The sequence below is a fragment of the Astyanax mexicanus genome, chromosome 8 (assembly GCF_023375975.1).
Source record: "Astyanax mexicanus isolate ESR-SI-001 chromosome 8, AstMex3_surface, whole genome shotgun sequence".
Lineage (NCBI taxonomy): Eukaryota > Metazoa > Chordata > Actinopteri > Characiformes > Acestrorhamphidae > Astyanax > Astyanax mexicanus.
Window position 1 is genome coordinate 39,677,118 of NC_064415.1, and position 27,336 is coordinate 39,704,453.

General features: G+C 39.1%; 2 protein-coding genes across 20 annotated transcripts in view; both read right to left on the reverse strand.

Annotated features, from left to right (window-relative positions):
- scrib (scribble planar cell polarity protein) overlaps positions 1-8,686 on the reverse strand; it is a 137,146-nt gene extending 128,460 nt beyond the window's left edge. For 8 of the 16 annotated variants that reach the window (XM_022678051.2, XM_022678049.2, XM_049482953.1 and 5 more), the window contains exon 1: positions 7,273-8,685. In XM_022678051.2, coding sequence (XP_022533772.2) covers positions 7,273-7,431 — 159 coding nt within the window. In that variant the 5' untranslated portion in view covers positions 7,432-8,685. Of the gene's footprint in view, positions 1-7,272 lie in introns of all 16 variants that reach the window. The other 8 variants (XM_022678073.2, XM_022678067.2, XM_049482954.1 and 5 more) reach the window with 4 other exon arrangements.
- Positions 8,687-11,896: 3,210 nt separating this feature from the next.
- On the reverse strand, positions 11,897-24,524 carry puf60b (poly-U binding splicing factor b). 4 transcript variants are annotated; one of them, XM_022678045.2, is made up of 12 exons: positions 24,419-24,524; positions 21,373-21,475; positions 20,816-20,911; positions 20,608-20,697; positions 19,540-19,590; positions 17,562-17,723; positions 17,099-17,191; positions 14,817-15,030; positions 13,983-14,173; positions 13,455-13,545; positions 13,085-13,353; positions 11,897-12,657 (listed from the first exon to the last, which is right to left on the reverse strand). In XM_022678045.2, exons 3-12 carry the CDS (start codon positions 20,891-20,893, stop codon positions 12,358-12,360), a joined length of 1,539 nt encoding a protein of 512 aa, XP_022533766.1. In that variant the 5' UTR covers positions 20,894-20,911; positions 21,373-21,475; positions 24,419-24,524; the 3' UTR covers positions 11,897-12,357. The 4 variants fall into 4 exon arrangements, with proteins under 4 accessions (XP_022533766.1, XP_022533767.1, XP_022533768.1 ...); XM_022678046.2 differs by lacking the exon at positions 24,419-24,524 and adding an exon at positions 24,052-24,070; XM_022678047.2 differs by lacking the exon at positions 19,540-19,590.
- Positions 24,525-27,336: the final 2,812 nt, after the last annotated feature.

The window sequence follows — 27,336 nt, forward strand, 5'->3', positions numbered from 1 at the left end:
TTTTTTGGGAGGGTTGGGTTTAGGAATTAAACAGAATAGAAATCAATAGAATAGAACATGCAGAGCTGGCACTCATTAACAGCTGTAGTAATTATCTGTCTAATGAATGAAGTTAAACTGGACCTGCTGTTTAGCTCAAACACAAGGAATATATTTGATAGTTGGTGTTTGGTCACATTCTCACCACAGGCTCACACTGCTCCCGAGTTCACCTTCTCCCGCAGGTCTTGGTTGTTTTAGTTCGCACCAGAGTGCAATTACTGTTTTCACACCTGCCAAAGCGAACCGCACTAAGAGTACAAACAAATCAAATACAGCTGGTGTGAAAACATTCTTACGATATGTTCACTCAGCAGGGTAAAAATGGCCCTGGTTCTGGTTGTTTTTTTCCAATAAAATAATATAATATATAAACTTCTTTAAATGTTTGTTTTACAATTGTTACAAATATTACACTTTGTAACAAGCATGCCCGCCTGTTGTCTAACATGCATGAACTATGCCTTAAAAGGCAAAAGAAAACTACCACTAAGATCAAGAAGAAGCTTCTCATATTTCTCAAAAATACTAATGTGTGTCCTGGCTGACAGAGATGTCCACAATGCAAACAAGGCCTTAACAAAGAGGCTTGATGTTTAATACGTGCAAATGAGTGGTGGGGGGTTGAGGGGTAGACAGATTAGCTGAAAGAGCCCACTATGTGAACTGTCACAAGATCTGGCTTGACTGGCAAAGCTAAAGAGCTGTTTTCTGCTTTCCAGAAGGAAACACAGCAAAAACACTGTGTCCTACCTGCTGTATGAGTGAGTGCTAGTATGTAAATGATTAACCTGAGCTGACTTACTAGAGCTTTCTGGTTGGTGAGTGGCTATGAGAGTGTGGGGTTAATCCAGTTAGCTCTCTGCCTTGTCCCTCACGCTGGTGCTTAGTTGCCACACAAAGGACATGTTAAGGAATGGTACGGATTAGGGGATTGCATAATGAGAAGAAAGACTCCGAGCTTCACACCGATTGAGAACGGGAGGGCGTGATGGGGAATTCCTTTTCAGATGTCTGGCATAACACACACACAGCCTGAGCAGTGGCGGCAACTGCAGCTTCCAGTAATAAAACTATTTAGCACTGCCACACATTTCCCTGTGGAAATCACCCCTCTGCAGGGCAATTACAGGGTAATTACTAGGCCCTACTATTACTCTTCCATGGGGTGGGGGGTTTGGGGGGCGTGAATCTAACTGGACGGATCTGATTAATTACTTATAAAACTGTTTAAGCTTTTTAAAATGGAAAGAAATGCTATTTCTCCTGTAGCTGAAGAGGCTTGCTGGACATAAGCTGGCCAGGTGGGGGCACAGTGCCCTAGTGTGACCTTTGTAAGACACAGCTCGAGCAACTAAACCTCCATCTGCTCCGACTGATGCAACCTGGCAACCTTCTTCACCTTCTCTATTTACTCCAAGACATAAAACTTAATTCACTCACTCCGATCGTTCCGACCAGTTAATAAAAATAATAATAATAACAATTAACTATAATTCTGACACTGCACATGTATAAATTCCTTATTTAAACATAATTCTTCTTGATACATCTGTAATGTACAGCTAATTATAACAGACACTTATTAGCAATTATAAAAACACACTTATCAACACTGTTGACACTTATTAAAACATTACAGAAAATTTTTATTGGTCCATTCACCACAAATTCTTTACACAACGTAAAAAACCAACGTCAAATTTAAATGATGACTAAATGATGACAACACACATCAAAATATAAAATGTAAAAAAAAAATACGACTTACGATATTTCAGTATACATTATTTAAAGCATATGTCACTGACTGACGTTCATTACAAGGCACTTTACATTACCTGGCAAATTAAATTTTCTAAAGTTTGTAGGTATAGACATTCATGATGGGCATTCTTCAAATTTTCATAGGCTTTTTTTTTAGATTTTAATCACATTGTATCAATTAAAATATATTATAAAGAAAACAGGTTTTATTATTATTATTATTATTATACTCATAGCCGCAAAGAACTCTGACCTTACCTGACATTAAAAATGAACAAAATGAACAGCATTCGACCTCAAGAGGTACCAAAGGCATGTGATCATTAACAGCACAGAATTCTGCATCAGGGTAATTAAACAAAATCAGCAAAAGCATTAGCGCACAAATCCCCAAACATGCAGGACATGCCATTTGAGAGGCTTTGCTGATGTGGGCCACAAACACTACCTCAGGCAATCACTCATGAATAACAGTTAATTGGGGGGTTACGGCCCAAGAAGCTTACACCATCTCTCACACCACATGGCAGAGTGACCACATACTGAGGCTGACCATATGGCACTCTCAGGACAGAAGAGCCACAGCCGGTTTCAGACCAGGCATCAATGCAGGCCACAAATAAGGTGTTATTTACACTACAACTAGTGTTGTGCGATACTGATCAAATTCATATTGTGATGCCAAAGTATTAGATCATATTCAAGGCTGCATTAAAGACTGGGTTCAACTTAAATCACATCACTAATCTCTGACAGATGAAAACTTTTATTTTGAGGCAAAAATTATGTTCTTTACTTAGATTCCAGTTTATGAATTCTGTCTAGCATAGATTGCAACTGCATTCCTATTTAACTATTTTATCAACTTTTTTATTTTATTTTGTTGAGTCTGTTTAGCTTAGTACAGTATGACACCACTTTCATTTGGTCACGTCATATTGTCATGAGTATCAGAATTATGTCTGGTAAGGACAATCCACATAAAGACACAAGTGTGAAAACAACCAGAAGACATTTAAAGCTGATCCACTTAACTAAACTATAAGTCATTATAGCAGTGTAAATACACCAATTTCTGCAAAACACATTCACAACCAAAATACTAGCAATAACTAAGTGAATCTGCATATTCTGCCGAACATAGCAATCTGATTTCAGTGTGAATGTCACTCTCTCACTCATCGTCAACCGCTTTATCCGTTAAGGGTTGTGGGGGGACTGGAGCCTATCCCAGCTGGCATCAGGCGGAAGGCAGGATACACCCTGGACAGGCCGCCAATCCATCGCAGGGCAGACACAGACGGACATACAAACACATTTACTCACACACTCACACCTAGGTGGCAATTTTTATCCAACATCCGATTAGCCTGAACGTACCGTCTTTGGACGGTGGGAGAAAAACTGAGCACCCAGAGGAAACTCACGCAGACACGGGGAGAACGTGCAAACTTCACACAGAAAGACCCCGGCCGCCCCAGCCGGGAATCGAATGCAGGCCTATTTGCTGTGAGGCGGAAGTGCTACCCACTGCACCACCGTGCCAGAGATAAAATGTATGTGGCAAAAATCTTATCAAGATATAATCAAGATACTAGTCACATGTGACAAAGAGTGAATGAGGTTTCTGTTTATCTAGCCTCAAACCTTTTAAGAAAGTTGTTCAGTGTGCAATCTGTGACCAACCTAAACACAACTATAACAACAAGAATAAGCTGTGTCTGTGTGCGTGTGTGTATGTATATGTGCATGCGTGTATATGTGTGCATGCATGTGTGCGTGTGTGCATGTGACAGAGAGAACGAAGTGAGTAGCGTAACCCGAATAGCGTTCTAAGGAAGTGGGTTGTGTTTATTTTAACTATACTACCTTTGTAAGTATTTTTTCCTGTATGCCACTAAGTGATATTGGGTTAGAAATATCTGCCACACAGCTCGCGACTTGCAAGGCAATTGCCTGTCCCACATAGATATGACACATATCTGCACATTGACGGTCTACAATGAGCACTGACACACTTGTGATAAATTCAGGTCAAGCTAGTGTGCATGTACTGCAAGTGTAGTCTTTAGAACAGGCTTTCTTACCAGCAATGAAGACTCAAATTTGCTTTTTCTTTTATCATTACAGTCATCAATCACAGCTCAGGGCATTATTATCATGGATGAGGAAAGGCGATACGGCAAAGTAGTATCACGAGTGCTTGATACATTTTTAAGATAAACGTGTCTATATTTTTCTGGTAAAAACAATGAAGCCATTACAGTGCTTTAAGAGTGCCACATTTAGTGTGTACAGTTACACTCTCAGTACAGCAGTGTCCTCCCACATACTGTTACACTAAAGCCAACTAAAAAGGTCTTCTAAGGTACTCTCTGAAATGATATGCTGAAAACCATGCTCTGATGTAAGATATGATAATAACAGCAACATGCCACCACGCTGCTTACACCTGATCATTGAAATAATGCTCATTATCCAACATTCCTAACCTTAAAATTGCTGTGTGACTCAATTTTAGAACAACTCACGTAGAACCATAACTAACGGCCTACTGCAGCTTCAGATTCAACCTTTTTGATCCGTTAAAAAATATATATAATTTAAGAATCTAAAGAATCTAAAAAAAAAAAAAAAAAAAAATAGATAAGCAACAAACATAAAAGTTCTACCCAATCCTCAAACCCAGTTTTGCCACTATCAGTCTGCTTCCAACCAGAACCCTATTTTTCACTCTATTTCTCACTTTGCTGCAGGCTGAAGGGCATCCATATGCCAGCTGTCTACACTCTACACACACACAGCTCTGAGCTCAGCGTCTGATCTGTCTGGCTGCATCAGCGACTCCCCATCATGGTCGGCAGCTCTTGCGCTGTTCTGTCTGACCCGGTTAGCTACACAGGCTAGTATGCGTCTGTGCCTTCTGCCAGTGTGGCCGGACACAAAGGCAGCCTGAAAAAGTCACCTGAGACTGACCATACAACATGCTTAGGGAGGTCAGCTAGAACACTGAAAGCAGGCCTGAGTATTATGTTTAATTTGGCTGTGCGTGCTTCAGTAAAGGCCACTGCACTCACCAGCCACCCCTCCCACTTACCTCTGCAACTTCAGCACACGCAGAGGCCTCAGATAAGACTTACTGTGTGTAGTATTGACACTACTCGAGCTGACTATAAGCCAAGTCAACAGAATCTCCCTTTCACACGCTCACACTCCCCAACGGGGAGTCTAAATTAAAAAGGCAAGGCAGCGAGCCTGTCAGAGGTGTGAGTTACATAGACGTATAGCAAACTGGACTGTCCTCCAAGGAGAGTGGCCAGCGTCTGGTTTACTAGATGGCAAAATGCCCTAGAAATTATATCACTGGTCCGTCTCATTTCTCCACCTGGATCTGCCTGACGCTGTTACAAACATAACATACTGTGTACGCTCAGGCTTATGTTGTGCTGCATTTTGTGCGGGATGTTATTACTATGTCAAAATGTTTGGAGAGGCCTGCTCTACCAAAATCAAGTGTGCATCCTTTGATGCACTAACAGCTTTGACTCCGTTTGACGGAGCTCCATCATTCCAAAGATTAATCCACAGCACAATACCTGAATTTTTTTTTTTTTTTTTTGTCTGCTCACAGATGACCGACCTTGGAAATAACAAACATGGACACATTTGTAGCCACTTCTAAGTGTCCTATTCTATTGCCAATTCTCTTCATACAGACTGTGTGTGAGCAGCCAAACACATTTTAGCATTGAGTGCACAGAGTTGGAATAAATTTGTCAATTAAAGGAATCTCTCCACACTTCTGGACATATGGTATGTAAAATTGTTCATTGTGCATTGCATAACTATGTTGTAGGGCAAGCACCGTCAATGCATGCCAAGTGTATAAAGGAATAGATCTGCCGCCATGCAAAACACAATCAGAGCACTATGACAAGGTTTATTTAAATCAGAATTGCTTGCAGGCCTTTTAAACAAACATCTCCTGGTTTTACAGCTCTGCTAATATGGTGCGAATGTGCAATTATAAGCCAAACAACAACCAAAACGCCTTAAATATCGACAGTAACAAACACTTTCTAAAACCCGGGCAGTATTCTTGGCCCCTTGCATTTTTCAACCCATAGAGTAACGAAAGACACTTGCAACCCGAGAGTAACCAGGGTCCTTTGAGCCCCAAAAGTCACAGGGAGCCCAATTAGGGGTCATCTTAGATCCAAACTATTACCAGAATCACTTCACATCCTAACATTTACAAGGGCCCATTACAACCTAGCAGTGATCAGGGCCCCTTGAACTCAGCAATAGAAGCCTTTTACACCCCAATGGTAACCAAGGCTTCTTACAGTTAAACGTTAGACAACGCCTTACAAAACCACAAACAGGGGCCTCTTACACCAAAACGTAATCATAGCTCTTACTCCCAGACGTTAATCAGTGGCATGTACACCCCAAAGAGTTAACATAGGCCCTTACATCAAAACACTAACAGTGTTTTGATAAAGCATTGCCTTTAAACACACTAAACAGTAACCACAGACCCCATACATCCAAAGAGTACACAACAAGGCTAACCAAGGCTCGTGACATCAATAACAGCAATCAGGGTCCCTCTTACACCCCTAATAAAATTATAAAGTTGTAGGAAAGTGGACATCTGGAGTGGAGAAACACTGCCTTACACATGAACAGTTACCAGAACCTTTACATCCAAACAGTACTCATGGTACCCTACACACTTAGGTTAACCAATGCATAAACAGCAGCAATCCTTATACACTCTGTCTAACCAAGGCTCCTGACATCAACAACAGCAATCAGGGCCCCTGAACCACTCAACCTAATCAAGGCTCCTGACATCAACAACAACAATCATGGCCCCTGACACCCCTAAAAAGTGTAGGAAAGTGGAGATCCAGAACCAGGGTTGAGAAACACCGCATTGCAGCCTAAACAGTAACCAGAACTAGAACCCCTAGCTACATCTAAACAGTACTCATGGTCCATTACACATTCTGTCTAACCAAGGCTACTGACATCAACAACAGAATCCAGGACCCCTTACACCCCTAAAAAGTGTATAAAAAGTGGAGATCCAGGACCAGGGATGAGACACACTGCCTTACAGCCTAAACATTAACCAGAAACAGAACCCCTACATCCAAACAGTACTCATGGTCCCTTGCACACTCTGTCTAACCAAGGCATCAAAAGCAGCAATCATGGACCATTACACCCCTAAAAAGAGTAGGAAATAGGAATCAAGTACCAGGGATGAGAAACACTGCCTTACACCCTAAACAGTAACCCGAACCAGAACCTTTACATCCAAATAGTACTCATGGTCCAGTACACATTCTGTCTAACCAAGGCTCCTGACATCAACAACAGCATCCAGGGCCGCTGACACACCGGCATTAACCAGGACTAAGCTGGTCCAAAAACCTTAGGTTTCCACAAGCTTACCTTGGGAAGTTCTCTCAGCTGGTTGGCGTCGAGCAGTAACTCCTCCAGACTACGGCTGTAGCGGTAGATCTCATCGGGCACTGAGTGCAGCGAGCAGTGCCGTTTGTCCACCGACTCGACGTGGCGGTTGCACCGCCACAGGGGGATACACTTCAGCATGGCCGGGGGGGAGGATACCGGCGACCGTCAGGCCCTCTGCATTAGAGACGGTGGCTGCAGAAGACGAGCGGGGGAATGGAGAAGGAGGAGTGGTGGGGCGGGTAAATCCTTCAGCTTTAGGTAGCTAGATTATCCAGAAACACTCAAAAGAGGCACCACTCCTGCTGCTGCGGTGGTAGTAAAGCAATCTCCAGTCGAGCGAGGAGGGAAACGTGTCCAGTTTAAACTCTCCTCCTCTTCTTCAGGAACAGACTAAAATCTAAAGAATTAGGCACAGAAAGCCTTGTTCCCCGAATACAAGCAGAAAATCACCACTAGAGCAGCGTGTTAACCTAGCTGGCTAAAAAATAAAAAGCTCTGCTGACACAGCTAAGCTAGGTTAAATTACCTGCATAAAACATTAGAGCTGAATAGCTAGCTCACTGTTAGATAGTTAATGCTAGCTATAGGTTAGGTTAGCTGGCTGGCTAACTTAAAGCGATTATGCCGCGAAATACACGCGAATTTTCTCAGCTTTTTGTCACCAACGAACCAAATGTTTTGTTAACACATTCGTTTTCACTAGCTAGCTAGCGGTAACTACTACGTGCTGCAGCTTCTCAGTACAGACATGGTTAGCAAGCTAGCTAAGTGCCTTAGAGGCTCATTTAAAAACAACGCCAGTGAGCTAACGTTAGCTAGCTGACCGATTAGCATTCCAGCTAGCTAGCTAACGTAGCTAGCTTAGCAACCCCCAGTTTCCATTCAGCTCGTCCACTGAACTAACTTATCCTGCTTTAGATAGCTATAGCTAGCTAACTGAACAGACCAAATAATAAAAGAGCGGTTAAACTCACACTAAAACTACATAAAACTCAAACGTGGCTACTTGGCTTGTTTATATGTTCGTGAAAAACAGTAAAATGCGGCGGCTGCGAGTCTCGTTAACAATGTTAATGAACGCAGCGACCGACCGGGTCCCGTCCGGTCCGTTGGGTCGGTTGGTCCGGCGCCGGGCTCTCAGCCGTAGGGCAGCGCAGGCAGCCCGCAGTGCGAGACGAGGTCGAGGCGAGGCGAGCAAACCGGGACAGAATCCGTGTCCGTGTTGTCGTTACTCATATGGCTCAGGGTTCAGCTCCGTCTCCGCCGTGCCGCGGTGAAGCTCCTCCACTAAGCGTGTTATTGTTTCCACACCGAGTCTTCAGGTGACTGAGTGCTGAAGAGGAGCGAGCGCCTCTGCTACTGAAACCCACCACAACTCCGCCTCGTCTCTCTCTCTCTCTCTCTGCGAGCTCCGTCTACGCCTCCCCCACCTCCTCCTCCTCCCTCGCTCGCTCTCTCCACGCTCGCTTTTTCTCTCTCTTTCTCCCTTTGTGTTGAGTGTGTGTCTCTCCACCGCTCCTGCTGTCTTTCTCTCTCCCTCTCTCAGCGCCTGTGATTGTTGTACGTCGGCTCGGTGTTTCTCCAAGACGAGGACACCTAGGAGTGAGGAGGACGAGCCGCAACAGGCTTCTGGACAAAATGACCCTAAACATCGTAAATGCAATATCAATCAACCTTTAATTTTTAGTGTAGCTGAGCGTCTATAATAGACAGGGACCAAAAAATAAAAAATAATATTATACCCACTTAGACAAAAAACAGAGGAAAATAAGAGGAATTGTGGAGAAAAAAACAAGTTAAAAATTAAGTTTGAGAATTTTTTTAGGTAAAATAGGAAGGTAAAAGTTTAAACAAAAAGTAAGATCAGCGTAGGAAATATATAGACTAAAATTCTAAAATTAATAGTTTTAATTAATAATAACTGCTAATAAAAGTAATAATAACTAAAACGAAAATAATAATAATAATAATAATAATAATAAAGTAAATAAGAACACAATATAATATTTCAGCTAAAAAGCTATCTAAAAACGTTTTCTTTTTTTCTGATTTCAAATATTCTTGCAATGTCGCTAACTGCATAATATGTTTTTAATATGAATGATCTAATATTATTATACATAAATTGTACAAATAAGTATTCAATTCGTTGTTGAATAATAAAAACAAATAGACTGTAACGTTAGCCTACTTAAATATGTCTTGCTTTCCGAATTGCACTAGATTTCAGAAAATGTTGACTTCATTAATTATAATTTATAATAAACATAAAGCCAGCGAACGATAGTGTACTTTAGTGTACTTTAATAACAAGTAAATACAAAAATAAAAGAAATAAAAAAAGGTAAAAGAACCGACTGTAACTTTTTGACACTGAATGCAGTATTATTGAGCGTTTATTGTGCACGCGCGCCTCCTGCTGTTTAAATGTGTCTTTACACTTAATGAGCTAACATTGCCTTGTTCTATCCAGCAAACACGGGTACACTGTTGTGAAACAGTATACAACATTGTGATGACTTTGTGTTTGGTGGAAACAGTTTCCTCTGAGGTTAATTTATAATGTTTGTGCTAACCGATATTTGAAACTTTGTCTTTGAGGTATGATATATCCTTACTGTCAGACAAAAACCTTGTGTCTCCAAACTGACGGTTTATTTATTCCTCCACAATTGGAACACACCCTCTCTTGGATATGTGAGTATACTCATCTCTGACACTTTGATCCATATTTAATATTTCACAACTGATAAACATTCACTCTTTATAACTTTGGCTTGACTGGGCAGAGGTAAAAGGCTGTAAAGACAGAAAACGCAGTATATGTATGTATAGAGGAAAATGCAGTGTTTTTGTGATATTACATAAACAATACATTCAAACAAGCTGAATGGAGCAGTTCATTTTTACAGTATATTCAGATTGTATGGAGACTGGCAAGGGGGTGTAGTTGGTACTCGGAGAGCCACAAAGCATCAGGGGCCTCGGTTGTGGGTTCTCCCTCTTACCTGATATAAGTGACTTGTTTGATATAATATCTGATAACTAATAACTGCCCCTAGGTGTATAAATGAATGTTTGTAAATGGTACCCAAATGATGTACTGGCACCCTGTCCTGGGCTATTCCTGCATTGCACCCAATGATTCTTGATAGGAATACCATTAATCTGACCAGAATAAAACAGATAAGATTGAGGAATAGACTAGGGTGGGATGCTTATTTGTTTTATGGGGTTAGTTAGGAGTTCCAACATTGTTTTTTCTTATTAGGCAGATTCAACCAAGAGTCATAGCATAGATGTAGCTGATACATACTGAGATATTCTCTAGTTAATGATCAGTTATCTTTTAAATAAAGGCTTTCTTTGTGGAAGAAAAGGAACAGAGCACATTTATAGAGTCTTGCATCTGTAGCTCAGTCAAGGGTTGTTTCTTCTGCTGACAACAAAGAAATATAATTGTTTCTGTGATCATCTGTACCTTAGTTTCGGTGGGAGCAAAGTTCAGGATAACATCCAAGTGGGTAAATACTTTTCTAGCACTGTAAGCCTTTGCATCTCTGATGAAAGTATATGTTTATTGGGAAAGACTGTACAATTTAAAGAGGCTCAAGCACACTGGTAGGTTGTCAAAGCTAACCTGCTATAAATGCTCAATCAGTGATAACAGTGATAAACTTCCAATAACCAAGAAAGTGTTGCTAACTAGAGGGGATTGGAAAGCCCTCTGTGTGTGGGTGAGCCGTATCCTGCTAAAAAAAATGCTAGGGGTGACGCACTCACCACAAGGCCTTCATATTTTAACCTGAACATCAGATTTGAATCTGAAATTGGATTTATAGCTAAACACAATCAATAGCTTCAGCCCGCAGCAGTCCAGTTTTCTTGTTCACATCATCACTTCAAATAAAGGTGATGGTGGCCGGCTGTCAATAAAAAGACGTAACGAATGCCAGAACAGAAGTTCGGTCAAGGGCTTTAAAGGGGTTGGAACTGTATGCAGTCTGTTATTATGTAGGCACTGTATTTTGAACATCCCAGGTTAATCAAAGAGTGGTATTTACTGTGTTTGGTGCTTATGTTTTATTTCATGCAAAATGTATTTAAGTAGGGTTTATTTTGAAGATAAACTACTTAAATGCGTTATGTATTTTTTGCTTGTCAGAGCATGCTATATTACAAAAAAGCACAATTAGCCTAGATAACGTAATTTAGTGCAGTAAAATGGACAAAAATACTTCATACTCAACTTTTCAATAGTATTTGGACAGTCATGGCTCATTTTTATTTATTCAAATGTAGGAAAACAAATATTGCATCATATCACAATCATAAAACAAAATTGTTTGAAACTATTGTGATTTTAAAATGTACACCCACGTCTAGGTTCAGTACTTTCCTATTGGTTACAAACCCTGTGAACAAATTCTTTAGTTGTATTGCATCATTAAAAAATTAAGGCTGATGTAGAGCGAATTCAAATCCTTAAACTGATCTAGAGGACAAATGTTTATGTTTAAGCCTCCAGCATATTTAGCAACATTTTCATCAATCACAAATTTCTTCAAAATGTATTTCAAGCACATGAGTCACAAACAGAATGTGTGGCATATTTGAAGAATTTATTGTATTGAATTCAGAACCAATGACTCCAACACAAATGTTCAGAATCTAAACAGAATTAGTGATGTAAAAACTGTTCATAAAAAAAAAAAACCTAACAGAAAGAAAGGGAAAAGCATCTTGTGTAGTTGGACAAGGGCATCAGGGGTGCAGTGAGGGAGCTGAATTTGGACAAATTAGAAAACAACCTGCAGACATTAACCATAAAAAATAAACAAGTCTTTCACAGTAGGTGATGACAAAGAAAAAAAAAAAAATCCATGAGGCGCATTTTCCTAAGCCGAATCCCACCAAAGGGACTGTCCCCAATATTATTATTATCGACATCAATAAAAAAATAATTACAAGTTTAAAAGAGGCCCAAAACTCTAGCAGCAGTGATGGAGGCTGAGTGAGTCTGAGCAGGTGAAGAAAGGGCTGGTGGTCATTTTTGGGACAGTCCTATGCAGAGAGGTCACTATTATTGAACCGCTGCTGATCGTAGACCTCGGCCACAACTTTACGGCCTGCAAACCACCGGTTGTTAAGGGCCTGAATGGCCTTGTTCATTTCTTCACTGTCGGAGAACTCCACAAATATCTTCACGATGATCTCGGCATCATCCTCTTCCCCCTGTCGTTCCTGGTAGATGATGACTCGGTTCACAGCGCCAAATTTTCCGCATTCCTCCGTCACTTCCCCCTCCAGGTCATCGTCGATGTCCTCAGGTCCCACCATGTTGCGCAACACCATTACTGTGGACTATATCAGAGACAAATAGAAAGAAAAGAATTAAAGCATGAATTAAATATGAATGTACCATTTAATTTCTAAGCAACAAATTCTGAACTAAACCACTTTTTAGGCAGGCTTTTTTTGGATCTGTTCCTACATTTTTTTTAATTATTAGTTTTGGAAAACAAATGTTATATAGTATTTTTAATCAATCTTTAGTGATAAAATGTAAAGCTTCATGTAATGCTTCAATGTAATTGCTACATAGTACTATACATTTTTAGGGACACCAGTATAAAAATATATATAAAATAATATATATAAAAATAAGAGTGTGCACAAGAGTACACAAGAGTGTGCCATTTGTACTCAAAGCTTTTATTCAGTGCTTCCCATTGACACTGTGGACCTTATATTATAACCTAATATTCCTTTTTGTTAGTCTTTAGCTCACCCCAGATAGTGCGGCTGCATTTTTGCTTCCACTTCCTCCAACTGGCTGTTGTTCATTTGCGCTCTCCTTTCCCAGACCATCAACCCAGGCAGCATTCTCCTCCCGCTTCTTCTCTTCAGTTTCCTTTTTAGGCTCAGCAGGTGGCTGTTGTGTGGTGGTTGTTGGTGTCCCTGTGGATGTGCTGGATGTGACCGGTGGTGAGGCCAGCACAGGGTTTACCAGGCCTACCTGAGGAACCATGGGCAAGGTTGGTCGAACAGGTGTCACACCTGTAAAAGGAAGAAGAAAAAGTGAAATCAAAAGTATTAAGAAAAGACAGTAAACCTCTCGATTTGCTAATGAGTAAAGGAACATTTTTCTTATGTCAAACCTGTAATTAAGCCCGGGGCCTGGGCCGCCAGTACTGCCTGAGGAAGGCCCATTTGCTGGCTGAGGAGCTGGGCGGGAGTCACCAATGCCTCCTATACGACAAAGAGATAATAGAATTATAAATGGAAGCCCAATACTGCCATCACATTTATGGCCATGATGAGTGTATGTAAACTTCCAACAACAACTATTCATGTATGAGTCACTTTCAATGAATATTTAGGACATTTAAAAGAATATCCATAGTTCCAAGACAGATCATTCTTACAATGATAAGATTATTAAAAGAGATGGCTAATGATCTTTACTCTATAACAATGTAGAATGCAATCAGATACAAACATCTGTCAAAAGTTTTATCACTGCATTCCAAATTCTTATTTATTTAAAGTTACAGCAGCTGCTTCAAACTAAATTTATTCAATTATCAGACAAAATTCCTAGAATCAAGTTTTGTACTTCCAAATACTTGAAATCAGTAAAAACAATTAAAAAACAAAGTTAAAGCACAGTTGTAAATAATTCTCACCTGAGCTGTGATTTTAGCGGTGGCAGCTGCAGCCGCAACAGCTGCAGCAGGAGGCAAACCTCCAGGTGTTGTGGGGGTTAACAGGGGCATTGGAGGAGTCACAGCCTTCCCAACCCTCAGGTACTGACCTCCAAGATCAAAAAGGTTCATGGAGGACACTGCATCAACCGCTGACTGAGGCTTGTCGTATTCTATTCATGTGTCCAAACAGAGACAGGAAATAATGTCATGTAAAAGAAATCAGACAGAGATGTGTTCATTTCATTATGTTTTGGTTCTATAACCTGTAGCAACAAATGAGATTCCTGTTCATCATGTTGAGACTAGATTATAAAGCAGTATAAAAGGACAATCCACCCTGCTTTACACACTATAGTAGTGCTTTGTGGAAACAAATGACATATTCCAGGTTACTCCTACTGCATGGATCGAATAGTAAAATTACAAATGCCTTTGTAGTCCAATCATATGCTGTGATTACACAACTTAAGTAATATTCTATTTACAATATGTCACTTATTAGTAAGAAAATGTCACCTGTAATAAACAACTATATTCTAAAAGTATAAGTATCTATTATTAGACAATAACCATTTTAAACTATTGTATTCCACAGACACACTGATATCAAAAAAAAAAAAAAAAAAAAAGAGCAGGGAACATTTAATTACTGATAGTTTTCGAAATGTATGTAATTTACACTGCATGACAGAGGCTTGCAGTATATTTTTAAATATTGTTCATTTTATCCAGCATGACTGGCTCAAATTTTTACCGGTCCAAACATTTACAACTGAGCTTGAGCAGCTACGCCGCCACTGTGAACCTGCTCACCGATAAAGCAGTAGCCCTTGTGCTTTCCTGTGGTGGGCTCTCGGGCCAGCATGCAGCTTTTAATCTTCCCGAAGGCCTCGAAGACGCTCTTGATGTCGTCATCAGACAGGTCCGGGTGCACTGAGGCTACATAGATGCGGTTGTATGCGCGCGCCTCCTCTGCCAATTGGTCGATGATGGGTTGTGCCTGTCCGATGTTACCTGGCCGCCCCACCTACAGCACACATACCAGTACAGGGGCTACTGAGTGCAAGTGTATGAAGATAATGGCTGAAGGGCTTCCTAGCTAATCTCCTGAGGTACTCCACTACCTATGTGTAATGAGTTGGAACTTAGTTTAGTGTCAGTCAGGAAAACAGCAGTGATCTGTTTGTGTTTTTATATAGGTCTTAATGCGTGAAAACTGAAACTCTGACAGGTAAAGGTTTGTTTTGTAGCCATGTGCTGTGTGTATGTGCTGCAGGAGGGGCGGCCAAGCAACACCAGCCAGGCACAGCCCATCATCGTCAGAACACTCTTGGCGCAAGAGAGGCGCCCAGGCAACTCGGGCACATAACTGTGCCCAAACTTTTCAGCTCCTACTAAAAGAAACAGAGCTCCAAAACAGCAAAGAGTCACAAGGCACACACAGGTTAGATTACAGACCAAAAACACAAAAATGCACACCCAAAAAAATCAAAGGCTTGCGCGCAATTCTTGTTCATACACTAGCAACGCTTCTTGTGCTCCAGTTTCTCTTCTTCTGAAAAGCTCTCCAGACAAACAGGTTTGTGGGGCAAATTTTTGCTACAGATAAGAGATCACTGGGCCTTATTTATTAAGCATCTCAGAGTAAAGGTACAGATCACCTCTCATCAATTTTAATTGATCCTGGATCAGCATTCTTACTCCAAAATGTTTGAGAAATATGGGCCACTGTGAGCATGTAGTAGGGCTGCATGATACTGATAGAAAATATGTTCATTAAAGCTGCTACTAGAGCTGAAATATGTAAAAACATTAGAGTAAAATATTAATATTCTGAGATGGTAAAACAAAGCAGTAATGCTGCACCTTTAATTGCAATGTTTTCACATTTAGCTACAGAAGCATTTCCAAAAACTGGCCCTGGCACACTGCTCTATATTTTGGTATTATTACTAGCTATGGCTATTAGTACTAATTATGCCACTGCATGCATTATGTAATTTGGTCAAAGCAAACTTTAAAAATGTGTTCACAATGTAATGATTGCAGTTCTACAGTAGTGTAACAATGTGTGTATTTGTACCAACCACAATATGGTGGTCACAGTCGAACAGAATACACTGTACACACCTTTGGGGTGCATACAGTAATTTCACAAGCATGCACATTACTGTTGGAACTCTGTTGGTTTAGGAATATTGCTATGGTAGCTACAGCCTTGTTTACACTTCTTAAACTTCTTAATTAATACACTACAGAATGTACTAAATGAATGAACCTCAGAGGACTGTACTGCACTAGATGGAACAAACTGTAACTGGAAAACTGTCTGTTCAAATTTTTTTTTTTTCCAGACTATAAGGCGCTAAATTACCAGTGTGCCTTATAATTCGGTGCACCTTATATCTATGAATTCTACTACTCAGGTATTGAGGAGCAGTAAACCCACTTTGCTGAAGTACAGAATTATTAGCATTGGTATTAGGCACTAACCACAGCACTAGCCATTTTGTCGTTCAGAGGTGAGTATATCAGACTGTAGTCTGCGTGTTTACCGTGTTAAAACAAGCTACACAGGACAAACCGCTAGCTGATTGCACCCTGGGTTACCGGAACACTCAAGGTTCCTCAGTCTATTGCTATCGGGCAGCATTTATGTCATGCTAGATCAAAAGTTAGCAGCTAATACTAACGCTGCTGCACCAAGCCTTAGTGTTGGAGAAACTTAACTGAAAACTATTTATTTTTTTCCCCAGTTTTGATTACTTAGGCGCTTGCCCATTAGAAAAAAAATGACAAAAATATCCTTGCTCACTTCGATGTAGGCATCCTTACTAGTGAACCTTATGTATTAAAATAGACCAGACAAAAAAAAGATGTTCATTGATTGTGCACCTTTTAGTCTGAAAAATATGGTAACTGGAAAGGATCTGTTAGTCTTTTGTTAACAAAAATACACTTCATAATAGATCCCAGGCCAGTTTAAAAGAAATCGTATGAACACAGATTGGTATCAACTAAAGCTTAATTCAAGCTACAGTACTAGGTGTAGTGTAGGGTTTTTAGTCTTCTACAGTCCATATTCCACCACCCACCTTGATGTTCCTCCCACCCAGCATGACTGAGTTCATTTGCTCCAGGGCCAGCTGAGCAGCTTCGGGCACCTCATACTCCACAAAGGCAAAGCCCTGCATAAGAAGAGTGTTAGAGACAACCATGAACACACATTTACTGTGCACCAAATGTAATTTACCCCCAGTTCTATTAAACAGATAATTTGAGAGTTTGGATGATTTTAGTAAATAAAAAAAAAATTAAATACTTACCAGAACACCCCATTTTTTTAATTGAAAGATTTCATTTTAAATTACCAGTCATGCCAGTACACATGACAAATATATTAAATTAATTTGTCCCATTCCCACTCAGGAACACAATAAAATGAAAAACCTATTACACAGTATTGTCTTTTTTATGAAGAACAAGTGCTATCCACATCATCAAAATCCAGGATCATGACCTTGAAGTAAAGAATGCGTCAAGATGATCAAAGCATACCTTGTGCTTCATGGTGACAGAGTCCCAGGACATGTCAATGCTCTTGATGGGACCGAACGGAGCAAAGGCCTGCCGAATGGTGTCCTCGCCAAGTTCGTAATAGATGGACCCCACATAGACTCGACACATGATTGCCAGAGCTCGCTGCCTCTGTGCTGCCACCTGGTGGTCGGGTAGGGAAGAAAAAGACAGAGAGAACATTGACTGCTGAAGAACAGTAAAGGAGACAACACATCAAACCAAAAAATGGCCAAGAAAAAAAAAAAAAAAAAAACAAGATTGTACTACGGTTTCAAAAAATGCTTGTATAAAGTAGCTCCTAGTCTTCTTCAGTTTTGCATATGCATTTGTGTATTAACTTACAACTTATGCATATTAGCCAGGGAGTTAACTGAGAAGATGCAGAGAAGCCCTTTGGTTCAGTTTTGACAGTGATGAAGCAAGCTCAGGGGTTTTACTGTAGGCCTGCACAGCACACATTTCAAAACATGTACAGTTATGACTGCATGGATTCCAACAAGATTGTCAACATAGTTCAACAAAATCCATACCAGCACAAAACACTATAATACGAACTGAAACCGGAGGTGTTTTCCTTGAAGGCTTTTGGACTTACACTGGTATTCTGTAAGAGGAAGGACGATCCTGCACAAACCACACAACTTAAGTGTAATTCATATAAACAGTGTGTTCAATGCCAAACTTTAGGACAGTTTTGCTACCAAATCAAAAGTTGTAACTGTTTTATCAGACTGATTAGACTGCTGTGTTGACTGATAGCCCTCTTTTACACAAGACCAAGGATTCTCTAATAGTTTACAGCATATTTGCAAAGGAGACATGGATTTCCAACATACCCAGAACACAACACACAAACACACACAAAGACACTCAGCGTACCTAAAGTGTATCTGTATTGATGAGCTCTGGAATGTGGCTACACTGAAGGGGCTTTTCCACCGGATAGTGTGGACAAGCATGGTACTATCTGTGTGGTACCCTGCTTGATCGAGTATCTGTACGTTTCCCATCACACAACAGCACCCGTGAATATATACAGGAATCTCGGGAGGTTGTGAGATGACGGTGGTGGTGATGTTTCATGCAGTGTTAGTGTTGATAGTATACACAAATCACAAAAGAAACAATGGAGGGTCTCCTGGTACAATTTTCTACATGTACTCCACATTTGGGGTTTATGTAAAGAAGAGTCTAAGGCTACCTATTCACTAGGGCTGCACAATTTATCGTTTTAACGACATGCTACAACCTGCTTGCTACAAAAGGAAAGTTCACAGGGTTCTCATTTTCCATTACATTTCCAACTCCTCATTATCATTTATTTCACTCCAATCTGTAATACACTGATGACATCATTTATATGACATGCTGGCTTCTGATGAAAATTCTGGTATTTTGAAATCACAGCAAAATACTGCAATGACAGTTCCCCCAACCCAATATCACGCAGCCCTAGTACCCACCCAGGTGATTAGCCCAGCACAAAGTGTAACCGAATCACCTTGTTAAAGAAAATGACAACAAAATGTGTGATCACAGATTTGAGGCCCAGCCCGGTGTAAAAGAGCCTTGAGTGCTGATAGTCATGCAATGATGATGAAATATTAAAATGTCATGGTTAAGAAAAATCTGCACGCTTTACAACTATTGTAGTTTACAATACTCTCCTATTCCTTCTCTCACCTACATCTCAGACCAAATCCAATGCCATGCATAACAAAACCCAGGCTCAGAGGCCTGCCAACTTTGTGCATCCTTTGTGATGAAATGGGTGACCAAACACATACACATTTCATTCACAACAAAAAAAGCCATGTCTACTTTTGAAATATGCTGAGGCAATTATCTGGTCATCAGTTTTGATTATCTGACCCAATAGATCAGTCTAAAAAGGGTAACAGTCATAGTACTAAAAAGGCGCACATAATGGAAAAAATGAGTTTAATATTCTATTGACCGATTGTAAAGGTGAGAGAGGATCTCCAAAGCCCATAGTCACTGCTGCCATCTGAAACACAGTAAAGATGGAAAAGTGCTGAAAAGTAGGTTAGATATTTCTTTTTTTGTTTTGATTTTCTTTTTGCATGACAGACATTAGAATCCAAACAGAAGACAGACTGTAGGTTAGACTGTACAGCTTCCCCTCTACTCTTTAACTGATCCGAGTTTCTCTTTAATCCCTTTTTTAACTGAATGAATCACTAGATCGCCAGAGCAGAACACACACAGGTCAGGCACAAGGAAAAGGCACCAGTTTACTACTTAAAACTAATTATCAATATAAATACAGTTGTGGTACAGAGATTAGCTGGACATTTCATCATAGAGGTGGGCAACAGGACAACGTTTAAATTTGGCAAAGAATTACGTTTTTGTACTCATGTCCACTAGTATCATCCACATTTCACCGCAGATCAAGGAATGTAATTTACCTGCACAATGTTGAAAATTAAAATGCACCACCAAACTGACAAACACTTATTTAAAGTTAGATAGATGTTGTGCAGCACACACTGAATAAAATTCACTGAACTTAGTATGGGACAGCATTTGAATTGAGTATAATTATATTTTTACCACATTGCTCACCTCTATTACATCAGTCTTTAAATCCATGCATAAATCCATGTATCACACTGAAATATGATCTTTCCAAAAGACTAAAATGTAAGTTTTAAATAAAAGCTGAACATTTTATGTTTCTAGAAAACCTTTAAATGGTCAACAGTCACTTCAGACATGCACCTGTATTTGATTCGTGAGCCATGCAGATATGGCTTTAATTAAACTCCTAAAAACTGCTACATAAATGTATGTTATTGAAGGATTACAGGTTTGCCTTAAACCATTTAGGCTTTATTTTTGCAAAAGAGCTTTATATTTGATATTAGCCATCAGCCATTCAGTTGTACATTGTTTTGCATTTAAACAACTAGAAACAAAACTATGAGCATACAAAATAGTCCAATAGAATGGAACATAGAAAGAGTGGATTTTGCAAGAGGGGACTTTCATCTTTGCTCACCTGTAGGTTTGTTAGCTGCTGCTGTTGGTGGGCTATTGTCTGTTTGACCAGGACACTCTTAATGCTCTGCTCCATGGCATATTTCTTTGCCTGTAAAATAATATTAAAGTGAGAATACAAACCACATAATCTTGACCCCTAAGATTAAATATATATTTAAAAAATCAATGATGAGAAATAAAAAGGATTAAAAGGGAAAATGCATTACCCTCTGCAGTGCTTCCTGCTGCTCCGGAGTGAGGGGCGGCAGGCCCAGCTTGGAGCCCATGCCTTGACCATTCTCCATCTTCAGCACTTTGCCTCTCTAATGGGAAAGTAAACAAGGACCTTGTGAAAGCAGCATCTTTAAAACAGCATGTGGTTGTAATTTGACAAAGGTTTGTGTGCTTATGTAGCAGCCATAAAACCTCATATTGGGCTGAAATAATTATTTTTTATTAAACTGACATTTATTCAACCCATTTTAATTTAGGATAACATGAAACAGTTGGCTGAACATTGTGAATACTTGAGTACATGCAAAAGTGTGTGCATTACAAATAAACTGCCAACAGTTAACTTGTATACAGACTGAGAGCTTACAACACACTATAATATTAAACTATAGTGGTACAAAAAAAATCTGGGGAAAAAAAAAAGTGATTTTAACTAAAAAAAAAAAAAAAAAAAAAAAAAACTTGCCTATTACTATGTATGCATCCATCATTCACTAAAAATATCAGATACTTAAAAATGTATGCAGAGAAAAAAAAAAAAATAACTTACCTATGAGGCCACTGTTTACTGAGGAGACCAGGGCTAATACAGCTGTGGGGAAGTGTCTGCTAAAGCACGCACTCAATCTTTCAGGGACCTCTCAGCAAGCAAGCTGACAGAAAAATAATAGGACACATTACCAAAATGCAATGCTGCACATGCTACTGCATAAACACCCTTACAATTATTGCTGGACAACTTGAGGACCTATACTGTAAAATATAACATTTCAAAAAGCTTTACTGAACACACTGTGGACATTGTAAGTACTATTAGAATAACCAACTTGAGTATTAAATTAACCATACACTGCAGTGTGGGAAATTTGGAATTGGAATTTGGAAGTTAATATTTGAGAGACACTCTTAACCAGATTAACTTACACTTGAAAAGTGGTAAATAAACATTGTGTTCACGATTAAATGCAGTTAAATATGATATACTGCCATACCTACAGTAAGAAATTTACTGCAGTCTAACCAACCAAATCAGTAGTGGCTCAGTGTTCAGAGCAGTAAGTTCTTAATCAGAGTTGTGGATTCAATAACCAATGTTTACTAAACTGCAACAGGTAGGACCCTTAAGCATTCTTTGCTTAAAAAGCTAAAAATATGATATCCAAAGAGAAGCATGCCATTGTAACTTTACGGTACAGGTTTGCATTCTCATAAAGGCACATTCTTATCATCTACAATAGTAAATCATAGATTAAAACACACCTGCCTATTGTAATCTATAATGTTTCCCTGCACCTGCAGATCAGGAGGCGAGAGAAAAAGAAAACATGACAGCAAGCACACTTTTCTTACCAGTAGCTAATTCAGCCAGTTCTACAATAACCTTTCATATTCGTTCACTCAAGTTGTTCCTTTATCTTTTAACTGCTATTAGTCATAGAAACCTTTAGTCACTGGCTGTGAAGGTGTTTAATCACTGTTTAATTTAAATCTATTAAAAACTAATTTAAATCTTTGTGTTTAAAAAGGGATATGGCCAGTTTAAAAAGTAATTTGAGTCTTTTGACTGGGTTAAATGAAGCTGCCTGATCATTGAGTAAATCAAGTGATCCCCTGAAGACCATGTAAGCTTTGATTTTGCCTTTCAATCTGCTGTTTGCCTGCATTGAGAACTCGAGCTTTGTTTGTTTTTTTGTTTTGAGATGGAACAACCAGAAGCTTCACCTTCAACACCTCCAAAATCTTCAGTCCATATTTTTGTGTGAGAGAGGGTTGGGCAGAGAAGGGCAGGATGCTTTAAATGGGGAAGGGACAGCGGATTGTGTTTTGCTTACAAAGAGTTAAGATCAGTGTTTAAGGTGCTCTAAACACTTGTTATTAAATATACAAACACTTGTATGTAGCCTTGTATGTAGATTTAGTTGATTTTACAATAGTGATAGAGCAAATAATTACCTTCTATACCAAATTGGTTAAAACATCCTAATGGCTTGCTGTCATTTCTGTTTAGAGAGTTAACTGAAGACTATGTACATGTACTTGTACATCCATGTCCTTGTACTATGGCTGCAACGATTTGTGGATTATAAATGTTAATCGTCGACTAATCGTTCATTTGTAGCACTACACAAAGAACTGGAGACAGAAACACAGTTTACACTCAACTTGGCCTGAGATTCCAAAAGTGCTCAAACAACAGATTACACATTTCCTCACTAAATAGCAGCATAATCCACATTTCTGGACTTTCAACGCCATTTAAGTCCCATGTTCAGCGGTTTATTTCATTTTAAAGTGGTAGAGAAAGACAGAAACATGGGACATACCCACAGCAGGCAAAGGTTAAGGGCAAGGCAGAAATAATCGTTGACTAATCGACTAATTAGAAAAATAAAAAAACAGATTAGTTGACTAGCAAAATAATCGTTAGTTGCAGCCCCAATTTGTACTGCTGCTACAGCATAAGAAACTGTGAATGACCTTTAAACTAAACACTTAAATACATCAGTATTTTTCTTTCAGTACTTGAAGCAGTAAATATTAAAATAAACTACTCGCAATTCTTAAGTTCAGTGTTGAATACTTTAGTACTTAAAGATGGAGCTTAACGAACACTTTATATTTTACTCTAGACATTTTTTTAATAAAGCCCTTACGTTATACTTTTTACTAAGGGCATGTTTGGTTATTCAGTACTTTATACAGCATTATTTTATATTAAAGTTGGCTAGATTAGCTCACTACCGAGCTAAAGCGGCACTGCAGGGGTTTAGCTAAGCTAGCGGAGAGGCTAACAGCGCCCCCGACTAATAGCGCTAACCAGTACACACTTCAACCTTTAACGTTACTCATAATATAATTTACATTAAATAAACCGACTATTGTGGTAGAGATATTAAGGCGTGCGAATATTATTTGTTGATTTTACTACCAAGGTTATTTGTGGTTGAACTAATGTAAGTTAACCAAAACCACGGCTTTAACTTAGCTTTAGCTAAGCCTAGCACTGCTCTGGTGTGACTATTGACTCTTCAGCTTAAAAGTATCGAATTTATCCAAAATTTTAACGTTTTTTTCTCTTCTATTTGGCTAACAAGCTAACTCGTGTAGCTAGCTGTTAGCTAACGGGGGAATTTACGGGTTTGTTTCATAGCTAGGTTAGCTAGTTAGCGTTAGCTTAGCTAAGTTCGACTAGCTTGCGTTACGACTATATTGCAGTTAGCTTAGCTACCTTAACTAAGCCAACTAACCTAGCCAGCTAGCTAGGTTAGCTGATTAGCCCTCGGCCTGGACATCCTACAGAACCCTGGGCTCAGATTAAAGCGTAAAGCTGGTATTTAGAGTTGTTAAAGCAGGGGGGCTGAGCGGAGAGTCGGGCTCCGTGTCTCCGAGTCTTGCCGCTGGTTCGGGTTTTGTCCCGATGTGATTCTCCGCAGGCCGCGATTCAGCGCTTCACCGTGACCCGGGTCCACACTCACCCTCTACCTTTAGCTGCAGCAGAACAGCCAAACTCATAATACAGAACCGCCGAGCGGACTGTGTGAAACAGCCAGGGAGACTGGGTTAAAAAGGAAATAAAATTATGAAGAGATAAATACCGCAGTGTCCTCGGTTACCGCTCGCACTCTTGAGTCTCGCGCTTCTTCTCCGCGTGTATTTCTGAAAGCACGCGTCGCGAGAGCCGCCCCTGCAGGAGCGGAGGAGAGAGAAAATGAAAACAAGAGAAAGAGCGCGACTTTTCTGATCATCTGAAAAAAAAAAACTCAGTCCTTCTCCAGATCAATCGGTGGAGGATTTTGGATTTTGCATAACATTCACAGAGGTCCCATCAATGATTATTATTTTATTTCACCAGTCATTATATATATATATATATATATATATATATATATATATATATATATATATATATATATATATATATATATATATATATATATATATATATATGTGTGTGTGTGTGTGTGTGTGTGTGTGTTTTTCAGTCTTTTGCCAATGTTATTTTTTGTGTATTTCAAAACACAGAAACTTTAGAAAAACATGACCCAAACCTACTAAAAGAGGGGATCAGGACACTGGTCTAAAATCTGTTCAAACTTTGGTTGCCACTTTTTGCTAGACTTGCCCACTTGGATCTCAAAGGCATTCCCTTTTTCCAGCTTGTTTGCAACCATCAGTAACTGTAGAAGAAAATGAACAGACAAATAAAACAAACTAAACTGAGCATTAGAAAAAAACAGCAAAGGACAATATTATATTCACCCATAGAGAGAAAAAGTTCTCCTGTTCCTGCTGAAGCCCCTGTGCCGAGAACCCTCTTTACTCATTATGAACAAATGCTCTCCTGGAGCGAACTTCTTTGTCAGGAGCTCATTCTTTCTCTGCATCGCTCTGTTCATGTGCTCCTGCCAGGCTTCCTGTATCTTCTGGACCTCCTGTTGCCTTACAGTCAACTCATCCCTCTCCTCATTTTCTTCCTTAGTCTACTGAATCTGATATTCATCTTCTTCTATTGGTTCTTGATCTTCACTTCCTCCTCCTTTCTCTCTCAATTTCTATCTTTATTCCCCACTCTATTTGTCCCTTTCCTGCTTTCCAACTCATGCTGTTTTTCTTGCTTTCTCTCTTTCTACTTATCCACATCTGTTTCTATCTCTGTCTTTATCTCCTGATCTCTCTATCTCTTTCTTCTGTCTCTGTATCTCCCATCTCTTTATGCTTTCTCTCTATCTCTCTTCTCCTCTCTTCCTCTACTTCTATTTCTCTACTTCTCTCCACCTCTCTCATCCTCTCTACATTTCTCTGATTGTCTCCTCATGCTGGCTCTCCATCTCTCTTATCCTCTCCTCAGGCATTCTTTCTATTTTTTCTTCCTCTCCTTTTCTCGTTCCTTCACTTTCTTTCTCTTCTTCTCTTTCTCTCATCCCATTCCTTCTCCATACCTTTTTCTCTCCTACTGTTTTCTCTTCATCTCCTACTTTATCTCCTCTAGCTCTCTGTCCATTTCTTTCTCCTGCTCTGCAACCCTTTTCTTTTTCTCTCCACAACGCAAGTTGTTCCCTATTTCCATAAATGTCCATTACTCATGGGTTTCACAAACACATCAACACTAAGTCTAACAATACTGATCAATAATGCTCCTTGGGGCTGGATGCAGATGAGTCTGGAAAAAGTATTTAAATTATATTTAAATGTCCTTCAATGTCAATGTTAATATCTTTAATAGGGTGTCCTACTTTTTTCACATGACCGTACATTTACAAATATATTATATGATATATAGACCAAAACACTGCAAGTACAGTAGTGAAGGACAGGTTTAGCTTTCCATCGGAAATAATCCCAATGGAGATTATTTGTGTGATATATGACCTTGACCTAGACCTGATCTTTTTATTTTTTATGTGTGTTTGTTTGATTGTGTAATTTCAAAAGTTCTTCCTGTCCTTGTTTTTTATTCTATTTTTACATTTATTTACATTTATGTACCTACTTTTTTCTCTCTCTTGCTGTTTTTATTGTGGATTATTTTTGTTACCTTATTTTGTGAAGCATCTGGAGCTGTGTTCAATGTATGAAAAGTGCTAAATAAAGATTATTATTATTATTATTATTATTATTATTATTATTATTATTATTATTATAAGGACTGTAGTTTTACAGAAACCAACATTGTTTAATCATTTGTGCCCAGCTGCCTCGCTGCACCTGAAGAGAGCGTTTTGAGAAGGTCACAGTGGGGTGACTTTTTTCTCTTTTACATTATCATTCATTATTTATTTATTTTATTGTTGGTTATTTTCACTCTATTTTGTAAAACACGTGGACCTGTATTGTATGTATGAAAACTGCTAAATAAAGTTATTATTTTTATTTATATTATTTGTTATTTGTTAGAGGACTGTACCTTCACAGAAACCTGGTTATCTTTCCTGAAGGTTTTGAGAAGGTCACAGCGGGGGACTTTTTTCTCTTTTACATTATTATTTACCATTATTTATTTTATTTTATTTGTCTAATTGCTTTTATTGTTGGTTATTGTCACTTTAGGTTGTGAGAGACCTTGACCTGTATTATATGTATTGAACTTGCTAAATAAAGTTATTTTTTTATTATTATTTATTAAAGTACTGTATAATTTTACGAAAAGCTCGTTATCTATACTGAACGTTTTGAAAAGGTCACAGCGAGGGTCTTTTTTTCTCTTTTACATTATTATTTATTTTATTTTATTTGTCTGATTGCTTTTATTGTTGGTTATTTTCACTTTATTTTCAGAGAGACATTGACCTGTATTGTGTGTATGGAAATAAATAAATAAAGTTATTTTTTTATTTTTATTTTTTTTATGAAAGGACTGTAACTTCGCAGAAAGCTCGTTATCTTTACTGAAGGTTTTGTAAAGGTCACAGTGGGTTTTTTTTCTCTATTTTCCCTCGGTCTTATTATTACTCTGAAATTACTCTCTATTTTTTTCTGAATCTCATGTCAGACTCAGTTAATCCACTCACGGTGT